The 15,516-nt window shown below is 43.5% G+C and overlaps 1 protein-coding gene across 1 annotated transcript; it reads right to left on the bottom strand.

Moving 5' to 3' along the window:
• Window positions 1-861: 861 nt before the first annotated feature.
• Window positions 862-15,440, bottom strand: CTSK (cathepsin K). Its single transcript, XM_003941959.4, has 8 exons — window positions 14,905-15,440; window positions 13,378-13,498; window positions 12,780-12,902; window positions 12,539-12,694; window positions 10,673-10,891; window positions 5,669-5,834; window positions 4,966-5,071; window positions 862-1,479 (listed from the first exon to the last, which is right to left on the bottom strand). The coding sequence occupies exons 2-8, from the start codon at window positions 13,495-13,497 to the stop codon at window positions 1,380-1,382; spliced, it is 990 nt and encodes a 329-aa protein (XP_003942008.1). The 5' UTR covers window position 13,498; window positions 14,905-15,440; the 3' UTR covers window positions 862-1,379.
• Window positions 15,441-15,516: the final 76 nt, after the last annotated feature.

Raw genomic sequence — 15,516 nt, 5'->3', positions numbered from 1 at the left:
AGAGGTTCAATTTATCTTTTTTTTTTTTTTTTTTTTTTTTTTTTTTTTGAGATGGAGTCTTGCTGTGTTGCCCAGGCTGGAGTGCAGTGGTGTGATCTTGGCTCCCTGCAACCTCCACCTCACAAAGGATTCTCCTTCCTCAACTTCCCAAGTAGCTGGGATTACAGGTGCCCACCACCATGCCCAGCTAATTTTTGTATTTTAGTAGAGACAGGGTTTCACCATGTTGGTCAGGCTGTTCTCAAACTGCTGAACTCAGGTGATCCTCCCACCTTGGCCTCCCAAAAATAATTTTTAAAAAGTCAGCTAAGCATGGCATTGTGTACTGTAGTCCAAGCTACTTAGGAGGCTGAGATGGGAAGAACTCTTGAGCCCCGGAGATCAAGGCTACAGTGAGCTATGAGTGCCACTGACTCCAGCCTGGGCAACAGAGGGAGACCGAGACGAGAGAGAGAGAGAGAGAGAGACAGAGAGAGAGAGAGAAAGAGAGAAAAGAAAAAAGAGTCTTAAAATATTTTTCAAGACCCAAGTTTCCATGTCACTTAATCCAGTCTCCCCTCAGGCAGAATTAAATATTGAGATCTCCTTATATCTAGTTAATCCCAGAAATGTAGTACAGCTCTTGGTACAGAGTAAGCACTCAATATATATTAGCTGAAGAAATGAATAAATAAATGAATTGTTTGCATGAAAGTCTCCACAACCAGACTGTGGGCGCATCAAGTAGAGAGAAAATGTTCTATTTATCTTCTTTCCTCCAGCACTTAGCACAGTATCTAACACAAAATGAATGTGAACTAGATGCTATTTTTAAAACTGTAGATAAGAGATAAATACTTTATTTCAAAAATGCAAAGAAAGGAAGATAAATCACATTTCTTTTATTCATGTAAACTTATACCAAAGACTTATGAATAGATTTAGCAATTGGAGTGGAAAACACAGACATTTCTACCTTGAGGATAGAGAAGAGAACTAAGAAAGTGAGAAGTCAGATCACCCCACTCCTCTAGAGCGGTTAAAGCTAACTAGTCCCAGTGAATGAGCATCTAACCTCTGTGAAAATCTCTAGCCTCTACCCGCACAGCATCAGCCCTGGGACAACGCAGTCAGGGGTAGGCTAAAGTCACATCTCTTTGCCTAAGAGTACACACCTGTCAGGGAACGTCCTGATGGCTACGGTGAAAAAGGTCACGGGTGGAGAGAAGCAAAGTGGGAAGGATCATTTGAAGCACAAACAAATGGGGAAACTGAACAGACAATCTCAGTTCCACCACACCTGCTTCGAAAGTTGCACACCAGCTCCCTCCCAAAGTGCATCATTACACTGCACCATCGTGGAAGAAATGGAAGCGCAGGATGGGTTTGGCTGGCTGGAGTCACATCTTGGGGAAGCTGGCCAGGTTGGCAATGCCACAGGCGTTGTTCTTATTTCGAGCCATGAGGATATATCCTTTGTTTCCCCAGTTTTCTCCCCAGCTGTAAGACCAATCAAGAAAAATACTTAGTACTCTCAGCTTATTTATTCATTAAAATGTTTACTAAGTATTGTGCTAGGTACTGATGGTACACAAAAATGAATACGATGATTTTTTACCTTTAAAGAGTTTAAAGTCAAGAAGTAGGGAAAAGGCGTAATACTATAGGTATCAGAGGATGGAAAGATTCCTTCTGATCAAGAGAATCTCAGAGGCTTGATATAAGAGGTGGCATTTGAGCTGAGCCAAAAGGCTGAGTAGAATTTTGCTCTGCAGGAAGGGGATGCCAGTGGAGGGGTGTGAAATGAACAGCAGAGGCAGGAAAGTGTGGGGCACTATTAGGATCACGTAGCTGAAAAATAGTTTGCCTGACAGGGTGTAGTGAGAGATATGTCTAGAAAGGCAGACTGAGATCAGGATGAATTACCTTTTCTGTGGGGTTAAAGAGCTTCACCTTTTACCCTGTGACCCATCATAGTGGAGGAGCCACTAAGAGATTTTGAGTGTGAAAGTGATAGGATCAGAGCTGTATTTGGGGAAGATTAATCTCGAAAATGTAAGTTTAGAGCATAAGAAAGAGGCAGAAGCTGGTGATCTTGATTTGGGAGTAAACCCCATAGGAGAGATGGATGAAAACTATGAGAATGGATGAGATTACTAAGGAAATGAGTGGCAAGACTAGAAGACAGGAGAGACGACGTGAGACAGAGAGAGGAGAGATTGTTTGTATGTCTTCCTAAATTGTTTTCAGTCCTCTTCCCCAACCACCAACTTCTCCAATTACCCAATACATTTTATTTAAAAACTGTACCCTGCCCCCATTCTCCCCTTCTCCAGGAACCCGCTGTGTTCCTGATCCTGCCTGAGTGTGTCCTTTCTTCCTCCCAGCTCTTTTGGAAGCTATCTCCACACATGGCACCTGATCATGAAAGAACAGGGTCAGTGCCTGGAGTTGGGAGTCAAGAAAAGGGACAACATACAGCAGAAGCTGCGGGAGACTTGGGAAGGTGCTCAGGTTCACTCTGAGTTGGAACTGTGGTATAAAAAGTTGTTGAGCCAGGTGCGGTGGCTCAAGCCTGTAACCCCAGCACTTTGCGGGGCTGAGGTGGGCGGATCACCTGAGGTCAGGAGTTTGAGACCAGCCTGACCAATATGGTGAAACCCCATCTTTAAAAAAAAAAAAAAAAAAAGTTGTTTCAGGTTTGAAGCAACTCCCAGCCTCACATTCTATCCTGCCTGCCTTCCAGGTAGCAGCCCAACTTGCTTATACCACCACGTGCGTCTGTGAACTCCCCAGAGTCTAGGACTCCTGCTCCTTGGAGGACACAGAGAACAGCAGATTTAGCCAATGCTGCTGCCAGGTTAATGGTGATCAGCAGGAAAGGAAAAGTGTAATTCTTATCAGTCTGCCCCACCCCAAAAGTCACAAAGTGCTAGAGAAATGGGAAGCAAAGTACCCTGGAGTTTTCTTTGTTCCCCAACATAGGAAAGTAAACACTAACTTTTTTTTGTTTATATCTTCTTTCTTTCTTTCTTTCTTTCTTTCTTTTTTTTTTCACAAAAGGAATTTTTACTTCTTGCTTTTAAACAGAGATATATATATATTTTTGTCCCTAGAAACGAGGTCTCACTATGTTGCCCAGGCAGGTCTAAAACTCCTAGCCTCAAATGATCCTCCCGCCTCAGCCTCCCAAGGTGCTGGGATTACAGGCATGAGCCACCATGCCCAGCCCATATATCTTATTTCTAAAAAAGATTTCTCTTCACATCTTTGGCAAGTTCTTTTTTTTTTTTTTTTTTTTTTTAAAGCTCCCACTATGTGGGAGGGGATTCCAGAGAGCTGGAAATCCTGGCAAGTTCTTATATCCATGTATCCTAAGTGTGTCTTGAAGGAAAAAAACTGTTCAAAGGAATATTAAACCTTTACACCAGGCATCCCCAAACTTTTTACACAGGGGGCCAGTTCACTGTCCCTCAGACCGTTGGAGGGCCGCCACATACTGTGCTTCTCTCACTGACAACCAATGAAAGAGGTGCCCCTTCCTGAAGTGCAGCGGGGTGGGGGGGGGCGGGGGTGGATAAATGGCCTCAGGGGGCTGCATGCGGCCCGCCAGCCGTAGTTTGGGGACGCCTGCTTTACACTGTTCCCCTACTGTTAAAGACAGACTGCTAACGGAAATTGCCCTGAGAAACTGATCACATTAGAGACAAAAGAAAGTAAAAATATGGAATTCCAAAGCTCCTGCTGGTTCTTTGTACTGTTTTATCTCATGATTAGCCAGGTTTTTTTGTTTTGTTTTGTTTTGTTTTGTTTTGTTTTGTTTTGTTTTTTGAGATGGAGTCTGGCTCTGTCGCCAGGCTGGAGTACAGTGATGAGATCTCAGCTCACTGCAATCTCCGCCTATCAGAGGAGGGAAAGATTCTTTCTGATCAGGAGAATCTCAGAGGCTTGATATAAGAGGTGGCATTTGAGCTGAGCCAAAACGCTGGGTAGAATTTTGCTCTGGGAAGGGGATGCCAAAGAAGTGGTGTGAAATGAACAACAGAGGTAGTAAAGTGTGGGCCAGGCGATTCTTACACATTCAGGCGATTCTCCTGCCTCAGCCTCCTGAGTAGCTGGGATTACAGGTGTGCACCACTCCACCCAGCTAATTTTTGTATTTTTAGTAGAGACGGGTCTCACCATGTTGGTCAGGATGGTCTCAAACTCCTGACCTCCTAATCTGCCTGCCTTGGCCTCCCAAAGTGCTGGGATTGCAGGTGTGAGCCACCACACCCAGCTAGCCAGGTCTGTCTTACTGGGCTCTGAGCTCACTGAAGGCATCATCTGTTCATTGGTTTGTATATGTGACTAAGCACCTTGCACACAGGGAGCATCTGCCCAGCACATACACTGAGCACTACTGACTGGCTGATATGGTTTGGATGTGTGTCCCTTCCCAGTCTCATGCTGAAATGTGATCTCTAGTGTTGGAGGTGGGGCCTAGTGTGAGGTGTTTGGGTTATGGGAGTGGATTCCTCATGAATGGCTTGGTGCCACTGCCTTGGTGATGATGAGTTCTCACTCTATTAGTTCATGTGAGAACTGATTCTTTAAAGAGTCTGGTACTTCCCTCCCTCTCTCTTGCTCCCTCTCTCACTACGTGATACACTTGCTTCTTTTGCCTTCTGCCATGAGTAAAAGCTTCGAGGACCCATCAGAAACTGAGCAGATACTAGTGCCATGCTTGAACAGCCAAACAAACCTCAATTCTTTATAAATTAGCCAGTCTTGGGTATTCTTACATAGCAATGCAAAGTGGACTAACACACTGGCCATTAAATGTCAGACTCAGAGTTAAGAGCCTCTGACTGAGAAGACAGAAGTGAGAAGCCAAAGATAATTTTTTTCTTGATTTGGGAGACAGAAAGGAATATTGGGAAGCTGGAGGTGAGGTGGAGTGTTAAAAGGGTGATTGAATGACAAAAGTAGTGATATCATCATTACCTGTTTTTAATTATCCAGTGCTTGTTTCCCTTCTGGATTCCATATCCCACTGCCAAAACTGCATGGTTCAGATTATCACTATTGCAGCTTTCATCGTAATACACACCTAGAAAACAAACTAGCAGCATGAGGCTCTATGCAATCCAAGGGTTACCCTGTGGGATTCCCCAGTCTAGGAGACTCTCTGTAGAATTCCATCCGGGTCGGGAGGGTTTACCACAGAGATCTGCTCCATACTGCAGGAGTTGTTAATTTCTCTCTGGCCGCCTCCATCTGAATACAAAAACTAAGTACTGAAAATACCCAAGATCCTTCAAGAAGCCATCAATCCTGTATCATAAAAGTCAGTGCTCTATAGAAACAGCTTCCCCCCCCTTCTTTTTTTTTTTTTTTTGATGGAGTCTTGCTCTGTCACCCAGGCCAGAGTGTGGTGGCATAATCTCAGCTCACTGTAACCTCTACCTCCTGGGTTCAAGTGATTCTCCTGCCTCAGCCTCCTGAATAGCTGGGACTACAGGCATGTGCCACCACGCCTGGCTAATGTTTTATTTTTTATTTCTTATTTTTAGTGGAGACGAGGTTTCACTATGTTGGCCAGGCCAGTCTCCAACTCCTGACCTCAGGTGATCCACCTGCCTTGGCCTCCCAAAGTGCTGGGATTACAGGCATGCATCATTGCACCCAGCCAGGAACAGCTTCTTACCTTTGCTGTAAAACTGGAAGGAGGTCAGGCTTGCATCAATGGCCACAGAGATAGGTCCCACTCGGGCCACTGCCCTCTTTAGAGCTTTCTCATTCCCCTCAGGGATCTCTCTGTACCCTCTGCATTTAGCTGCCTTGCCTGTTGGGTTATACATACAACTCTCCTCCTGGAAGAAACAAGATTGTAATAGGACTAGGACAAAGCAATAGGCAACGAGTCAGTGAGTGAGAAACTCAACCAATATTTTGAGTGATGCCAGTGAACTAACAGAGGCAGCAGTCTAGGGTTTCTAGAGAGAGTCTGTTTGTTCTTCCTCATAATAAAGAATATGAAAAGAGGATTCCCGCCTGCCACCACACATAAAAATGAACTACAGGTGGTTTAAAGACATAAATGTGGGAGGAAAACCTGTAAAACAGTACAGAAAGATTTCAGAAATAAGATTTTTTTTAAAAAAAGCATAAACCAGCTACTGGCCATATTGTATGTATGAGCCTCAGGGGGTAGGAAGGTGCCAGCTGCTGTGTGGGTAGGAGGCCAAGGCCAAGGCTTAGCTAGAGGGAAGACGGGGCCCTCTGCATCTGTGTCAGGGGAACTGGTATGTTCCATGTGCTCTCATCAAAGACAGAATATGAAAGCTGTAACACGACACAAATAGATTGAAGAACTTAGCAATTTAGCCTATGACTTCCAACACTATATTTTATAGGTAGTTAGCAATATTTCATTGGCAAGCCACAATTATGGAATCTAATAATAGCCCATGTCAAAGTGGTATATTCTTTTCAGCAATTTATTTTCCTACAGATTTCCCCTTCAGAACCCTAAGGTTAACATCTACAAGAATATATTGTCTACTACTCGGGAGGCTGAGGCAGGAGGATTGTTTGTGCCCAGGAGTTTGAGGCTTTAATGTACTATGATCATGCTGTGAATAGCCACTCCACTCTAGCCTGTGCAAGATAGTGAGATATCCTCGAAAAAATAAATTATCTAACATTATCTAAATGTTAACAGCAATTGCAGCATTTGATGTGCTACTTTAAGATTACAGTGGTCTACTGCCTTGATAATTTTTCAAGGTATCTTTGTTTCTGCCATGTGCTCCAAACCTCTAATCCCTCCTGGTGCCAAAAATTACACAGAATTACAAGTGAAACAGAATATCTTGGAAATTGACTCAGAAAGATTTTATGTGATGATACTTTAAAGTCAGAATAACCTGAATTATAACTGGAACGAACTTATAACACCATCTCTTTACAATGTTATCTGGCTGCTGCCCTATCAGATCTCTTCTTTTTAATTTTTTTTTTATTTTTTGAGACAGAGTCTCCCTCTGTTACCCAGGCTGGAGTGCAGTGGTGTGATCTTGGCCCGTTGCAACCTCTGCCTCCTGGGTTCGAGCAGTTCTACTGCCTCAGCCTGCCAAGTAGCTGAGATTACAGGCATGTGCCATCACACTCGGCTAATTTTTGTATATTTGGTAGAGATGGGTTTCACCATGTTGGCCCAGCTAGTCTCAAACTCCTGACCTCAAGTGATCCACCTGCCTCAGCCTCCCAAAGTACTAGGATTATAGGTGTGAGCCACTGTACCTAGCAAGAGCTCTTCTTTTTGAAATTTTATTTTTTCTTACCTTCCTTCATTCATAAATGAATAAAACACATTGTTAAAGGCAAAAATTGTAAAGGCAAATTAATCATTTGATTATTAAAGTTAACTTTTCTAGATTGAAAGACATCATAAAGAGAATGAAAAGACAATCCTCAACTTTTGACATACATAATATTGATACCCAATTTTCTTTTTTTTTTTTTTTTTTTTTGAGACAGAGTCTTACTCTGTTGCCAGGCTAGAGTGCAGTGGTGCAATCTTGGCTCACTGCACCCTCCGACTCCCTGGTTCAAGCGATTCTCCTCCCTTAGCCTCCAGAGTAGCTGGGATTACAGGCATGTTCCACCACACACCCAACTAATTTTTATATTTTTAGTAGAGATGGGGTTTCACCATGTTGGCCAGGATGGTCTCGATCTCCTGACCTCATGATCCACCAGCCTTGGCCTCCCAAAGTTCTGGGATTACAGGCATGAGCCACCGTACCCAGCATCAAATATTTTTTAAAAACTTTTGGTTGGTCCAATGGTAGTGGGTTATCAGAACTTATTAACATTAGTGTCACTAAAGTTGGTATACAATCCCCCATTGCTAAATTTGACTGGCTTTAAAAAAATAAAAAATAAATAAAAATAAATAAAAACTTTTGAGAAAGAAAGGGGGAAAAAAAACAATTAAAAATGGGTAAAAGGTAGGGCATGGTAGCTCATGCCTGTAATCCCAGCACTTTAAGATGCTGAGGCAGGCAGATCACCTGAGGTCAGGAGTTAAAGACCAGCCTGGCCAACATGGTGAAACCCCCTCTCTACTAAAAATACAAAAATTAGGTCAGCATGGTAGCGAGTGCCTGTAATCCCAGCTACTCAGGAGGCTGAGGCAGGAGAATTACTTGAACCCCAGAGGCGGAGGTTGCAGTGAGCTGAGATCGTGCCACTGCATTCCAGCCTGAGTGACAAAAGTGAAACTCAATCTAAAAAAAAAAAAAAAAATGGGGCCAGACGCGGTGGCGCACCCCTGTAATCCCAGCACTTTGGGAGGCCGAGGCGGGCAGATCACAAGGTCAAGAGATGGAGACCATCCTGGCCAACTTGGTAAAACGCTGTCTCTACTAAAAATACAAAAATTAGCTGGGCATGGTAGCACATGCCTGCAGTCCCAGCTACTCGGGAGGCTGAGGCAAGAGAATCGCTTGAACCCGGGAGGTTGAAGTTACAATGAGGCAAAATCACATCACTGCACTCCAGCCTGGAGACAGAGTGAGACTCCATCTTTTTTAAAAAAAAAAAGGGTAGACCAGGCATGGTGGCTCACATCTGTAATCCCAGCACTTTGGGAGATAGGAGGATTGCTTAAGCCCAGGAGTTTGAGACCAGCCTTGGCAACACAGCGAGATGTCTCTACCAAAAAATTTTTTTGTTGTTTTTGGGGGACAGGGTCTCACTCTGTCACCCAGGCTAGAGAACAGTGACGTGATCATAGCTTATGGCAGTCTTGAACTCCCAGGCTCAAGTTGTCTTCCCAACCAGCCTCCTGAGTAGCTAGGACTACAGGTGCACACCACCATGCCTGGCTACTTTAAAAAAGATTTTCTGTAGAGAGGAGGTCTTACTTTTATTGCACCAAGATGATCTGGAACTCCTGGGCTTAGCCTCCTCCTACCTCAGCCTCCCAAAGTGCTGAGATTACAGGCATGAGCCACAGTGCCTAGCCTCTACACAAAAATTTCAAAAATTGTTGAAAATTGGTGGGCATGGTGGCATGCACCTATAGTCCTAGCTATTTGTGAGGCTGGTGTGAGAGGATTGCTTGATCCCAGGAGGTACAGATTACAGTGAGCTATGATTGTATCACCACACTCCAGCCTGGGCAACAGAGTGAGACCCTGTTTCAAAAAAAATAAAAACAACCGGGCGCAGTGGCTCACACCTGTAATCCCAGCACTTTGGGAGACAGAGGCCAGTGGATCACGAGGTCAAGAGATCAAGACCATCCTGGCAAACATAGTGAAAGCCCATCTCCACTACAATACAAAAATTAGCTGGGCGTGGTAGTGCATGCCTGTAGTCCCAGCTACTGGGGAGGCTGAGGCAGGAGAATTGCTTGAACTCAGGAGGTGGAGGTTGCAGTGAGCCGAGATCGCACCACTGCACTCCAGCCTGGTGCCTGGTGACAGAATGAGACTCTGTCTCAAAAAATAAAATAAAATAAAATAATTTAAAAAATGAAAGGTTTTCTCATAGAACCAGGAAAGTAAATAAATAAATAAACAAATACAAAAACAAATGAGCAAAAGATAAAAACAGTCAATTCATTGAAGAAGAAATGCAAATGGCCAGATAAACATACTAATAAAAAGGTGATTCTATGGGATTTCTTATACATTGCAGGTGGAGTATAAATTTTTCCAAATACTTTGGCAAACAATTTGACATTATGTAGTAAAGTTGAAAACAGATACACCCTAAGACCTAGACAATTTTGTTCCAAAGCGTTATATCCTAGTAAGAAATTCTTGTACATGTGCATAGGAGACATGCCTAGGAATGTTTGCGGAAGGTAAACATACCTGGTAGATACATCTTGCCTTTGCTACGTACTAGTGGTATGAATTATACTGTTTTATCTCCTTAAGTGTCCATTTCCTGACCTATACCTTGAAGACAAGTCTACCTGACAGAGTTGATATGAGATTAAATGAAAAAAGGAAAAAGAAAAAATGCACTAAGGACATGGCTTAGAACACAGTAGTCATCATTTTTATTCTCAAACTTGTTATCCCTGTTCCAGAGGTTTCTATTGCAAAGGTCCTCCATTATTTTATCTCTCAGTCCCAGCCCCATGTGTATTAAAAATCCCTCAGGTTGCCTCCCTTACAGATACGATTTCCTTCCTATGACTAAAGGATCATGCAGAAGGAACTGAGTTAATCCCTTATCTGTAGTATGAAGCAACTTGTTTTTTCTCTCATTTTATACATGTGAGCATGTAAACTTACATACTTTGCTTAAATGTTCTGAAAACTCACACCGAGATCATATAAAATAAAGCCACACAATTTGTGAAAATCGCATGGTGGGTTTGTGGGTTTGTTGTGGGAGTGGGGAACTGAGCAGAGGGTTACACAGCCCTGCTCAGAAGTCTTTGGGGTAGGTAGCCTAGCCTCTGTTTTCTCTCCATGGCAGAGGCAAATAGGAGCCATAGTAGCGTAAGCTCCCTAAATTCCCCCAGATTGTGGAAATCTTCTTGGCTTTCTGTGGGAAATTATTTCATCAAGAAAGCAGGATAGGGTAACAGAAAACAGTATTTCTGGAATTGTTTCCATGACAAAATATCATGCTGGGGAAGGAGAAGCTGATAGAGCTGTGTAACTGTGTGGAGCAACCTCACCTGTCCCACATATGGGTAGGCATCTTCAGAGTCAATACCCCGGTTCTTCTGCACATACTGGAAGGCATTGGTCATGTAGCCCCCTCCGCAGCCATCATTCTCAGACACACAATCCACTAGGTTCTGGGGACTCAGATTTAGGAGTTTGCCAGTTTTCTTCTTGAGTTGGCCCTCCAGGGCACCCACAGAGCTGAAAGCCCAACAGGAACCACACTGACCCTGAGAGGCATGCAGAGAAACTCTATCAATCTTTGCTGTTCACATTTCCTATATCTTCTCTCTACCTGCCTGAAGAAATTCCATGTGTTCTAAATATTTCAGCACAAATGTTGCTTTTGTGGTGAGTCCTCCTACTCCCTTTAACAACTGTTGGATTGTTCTATTGCTATTGATTTTTGCTACAATTTTTACTATTAGCTACAGTAAAGCAGAGCATAATACCAGCTTTGGAGGCAGTTGTCCTGGGTTCTAACCCTGACTTTGCCACCTAATAGCTGTGTAACCCTGGGTAAGTTACTAAACTTGCCTATGTCTCAGTTTCCCTATGTATAAAATACTGTCAGGAGGATTAAAATATTTAACTCATGTAAAGAGCTAAGAAGTTCCTGACACTTAATAAAATCTCAAAAAGTATTAGCTATTATTGTTGGTACAGCTAGAGTATAGATTTTTCTTTCTTTCCTGTTCTATTTTTTAAGATTGAGGATTTCCTGAGGACACAGGTTGTGTCTTAGTCATCTTGAATCTCTGCTGCCTAACATTGCAGCTGGTAGGTTCTGGGCGTCAAAAAGTGTTTGTTAAATTAACGTTAAATCAATTGTTTATCTTGCTGATACAATCCTGTGTTGTTAAGGTTGTGAAAAAACTGACATTCTCATGCTAATAAGAATGTAAGATTGTAAAAACTTTTTTGGGCCAGGCATGCTGGCTCACGTCTGTAATCCTGGCACTTTGGGAAGCCAAGGTGGGCAGATTGCTTGAGCCCAGGAGTTTGAGACCAGCCTGGGCAGCATGGCAAAACCCTGTCTCTACAAAAAAAAAGTATTTAAAAAATTAATGAGGTGTGGTGGCATGTGCCTATAGTCCCAGCTACTAGAAAGGCTGAGTTGGGAAAAACATTTGAGCCTGAGAGGTTGAGGCTGCACTGAGCCATGATCACGCCACTGGACTCCAGCCTGGGTGACAGAGAGAGACTCTGTCTCAAAAACAAACAAACAAACAAACAAACAAACAAACTTTGCTTTCTTTTATTTTTAGAAAGGATTCCTTGTGACATAGCAATTCTGATCTTAGGACTTATTTTGCATAAATATTTGTACATGTGCACAAAAATGTATGCACAAAGGTGCTTACTGCAACACTGTCTGTAATAAAAACCAGACCTCGGCAGCTCACACCTGTAATCCCCGCACTTTGGGAGGCCAACGTAGGTGGATCACCTGAGGTCAGGAGTTCAAGAGCAGCCTGGCCAACATGGTGAAACCCCAACTCTATAAAAAGAAAAAAATTAGCCAGGCACAGTTGATACATGCCTGTAATCTCAGCTACCTGGGAGGCTGAGGCAGGAGAATTGCTTGAACCCGGGAGATGGAGGTTGCTGTGAGCCAAGGTTGTGCCACTGCACACCACCCTGGATGACAGAGTGAGACTCTGTCTCAAAGGAAAAAGAAAACCCAGAAACAACCCAAATGTGCAAAAACAAATGAGGTTAAATAACAGAACAAGCCATATTCTCTTAGCATGGGGAGATGTACCTTAATTCCTTGCCCTCTCTTCCTGGTGCCCTTTCACCTCAAGAACAAAGCAGCAGAAAAAGGAAACGTTCATGCCAGATTACATATGCCCACCCAGAAGAAAGGAGAGTACCTGATTTTTGACAGGAGTAACATATCCTTTCTTTCGATAGTCAACAGAGTCTGGGGCTCTACCTTCCCAGTCTGGGATATAAAGGGTGTCATTACTGCGGGAAAAAGAGGTGGGTACTTTGAGTCCAGTCATCTTCTGAACCACCTCTTCACTGGTCTGAAACAAAGAAGAAAGAGGCCAGGCATCAGCAGGGAAGTAAAGCAGACAGTGTAGGTGAGACAGGAGCTGAAGCGGTACTCACCATGTCCCCCAAGTGGTTCATAGCCAGTTCAAATGTATGGACACCAAGAGAAGCCTCAAGGTTATGGATGGAAATATACTTCAGGTTTTTTTCCCAAATTAAACGCCGAGAGATTTCATCCACCTAAACAAAACAGAGTCGGTACTTGTATAGAGTGTGTACAGTTACGTATGTAATACTGTGAAGGTTTTTAGGAGAATAAAGGAAACTCAATCATAAAAAGTTTACAGTTTAGCTGGGGAACTAACCATGGAATTATTAAGAGCCTGCAAGAAGAGATAATATGCAAACAAGTCAAATTAATACAACATAAAGCTCTGGAGAGACTCACAGAAAAATTGCCGATAGATGAATAGCATTAATTTTAGAAGTCTTCCCAAAAGACAAATGTTAGGCAGTTATAAAGCAAAGGAAGGATACAATTGACAGAAGATGATTTGAAGCATAGGAATGAATACCTCGTGTTAACATGAGTTAGGGAAGAGGGACTGATTAGCTTGGTATAAAATATTTGGATTGCAGAAGGGAGTCTGGAAGCTAAGATGGGAGAGCTCTTGTCTCAGCCCTCCTGCCATGCCCCCTCCAGGACCCCAGGCACCTTGCTGGTATATTGCTTCCTGTGGGTCTTCTTCCACAGCTCCCAGTGGGTGTCGAGTATCTCCTCAGGATACAGAGCAAAGCTCACCATGGGTAGCAGCAGAACCTTGAGCCCCCACATTCTGGGGAAGAGTATAATTAGGGAAAACTCTTCCATTTGGCAGGGAAACAGGAAAACTAGGCTTTATGAGGAAAAGGAAGGTAGACACAGAATGGAGGGTGACTTTCACATGATAAAACAATGAGAGTTAGGAGGGGCCTGTGTTTAGATAGGGTGCTGGTACATCTGGTTCCAAGGACTTTCAGCTAGGGAGATTTAGGCCATTCTCTCACTCTCTCTCTCTCTCTCTCTCTCTCTCTCTCTCTCTCTCTCTCTCGGGAGATTTAGCCAACACACACACTCTCTGCCTCTGCCTCTCTCTCTCTCTCTCACACACACACACACACACGACGCACACGCGCGCACACACGTACACAACCAGAAATGGGATAGAAACTGGAAAATCAGAATGGGCTCAGTGACTGTTTCCTCCAGAGTCCCTAGCAGGCTTGGAGACAAAGGGCAAAGTGGTACCGGGGTTCAGAATACACAAAGGAGAGATTTCCAACTAAGTTTTGCTTCCTGATCATTTCTTCAAGGCATTGTTCCCTTTCTTGCCTAAATTCTAGTACTTTCCCGGATCTTGCCAAAAGGGAAAATATGACAATGTTTTCTGAGACATTTTCTATCTCCTCACTCTCCTTATGCATTTCTTCCTCCTTTCCCTCTCCCCTCCCTCCTTAGGCAGGAAATTGCCCTAATCTTAACCAGATGCTGTGGGCAAGGTTTCCCCCTCCCCCAACAACAAAAACCCACTGTGGCTGCCGCACAGGACAAGAAGCCTCAGCTCGTTTGTTAGAATAATTTTCAGACTGAAAAGCAATGTTCTACGATGATTAAATTCACAGCTTTTCGTAAGTTTAGCTAGCTTCACTCATTTCTGGCATTGGCTTCCTTAATTACAAATCCTCCATTTCAAGAACAATTTGCAGCCTGCAGCATGTCATATGGTTTACACAATTGCTTATAGCCCATTTACGTGTAATTTTCGCACTGCCAAAATGTCCAGTAGGATATTTGATAGCTAGAGTGTTGAGGGCTCTGAGATGTCTCAGAGAACAGGAAGCACTGAGCTACCACCTCCCTGCACCATCCTCCTCCTCCTCAATATTGAGTTAACCCTTTTGATCCTTGTTGGCTAAAGTTGAAAACGCTTCAGAAAGGCCACTCTTGAAGGATGGGCAAATGATTCCCTGCATCTTTTGCTTTCACTAACAATCATGTATGTACATATACAAATCATACAAAGAATCCTACAGATTTCAAGGCAGATTTTATTTAGGCAGGAAATAACCTAAGAAGGGCATCTCTGTTTTCATCTGCAGAGGCCAAAAGTTTATTTTGATCCTCAAGTCACTATATCCCTAATACTCTTAAAGAATTGACAGGAATGAAGAGCTAAAAGATCTAAGAAGTTGCAAATGTTACCTGCTGACGGAAATCTGTTGTCTGGCTTCGTTTCGGCAGCAAAGTGTGGGCAGATGATCAGGAGTGCTAGATTTATTCCATCAGGATTGCGGAAGTCCGCTCCAGTGGTCGGCTGGAAAATTTGGGTAAGAGGAAGAGGCAGGGATAGAAATGCTGAGAGAAGGGAGGGTAGGGAGGAGGGAAGAAGGCAGTGGATGTATAGTTTCTGTGTCTGTGCAGCATATGTGCCAGAATAGAGTTGCTAGGTATTAAGTCTCACAAGACTGTCTTTGGTGGCAAATAACAAGACCTCAGTATCTATTGACTCAAGTAGGAGCTTACCTTCTCTATTGGTGAGTAAAAGGAAGGACACAGCCCTCGCCTCTCCCATCCTTCTTCTTCAGTATCTTTATTACAATATTGGGGGATTCCAACTTTTCTTACCCCTTTCCTGTTGATTTACCTCTCCCACATTGAAACTTACTTTCTTTTTCTTTTTTTTTTTGAGACGGAGTTTCGCTCTTGTTACCCAGGCTGGAGTGCAATGGCGCGATCTCGGCTCACCGCAACCTCCGCCCCCTGGGTTCAGGCAATTCTCCTGCCTCAGCCTCCGGAGTAGCTGGGATTACAGGC

This window comes from Saimiri boliviensis, chromosome 19, assembly GCF_048565385.1.
Source record: "Saimiri boliviensis isolate mSaiBol1 chromosome 19, mSaiBol1.pri, whole genome shotgun sequence".
In the NCBI taxonomy this organism is placed as follows: domain Eukaryota; kingdom Metazoa; phylum Chordata; class Mammalia; order Primates; family Cebidae; genus Saimiri; species Saimiri boliviensis.
Note: the sequence above shows the minus strand (reverse complement) of the source record. Positions and strands in the feature narration are given on the sequence as shown.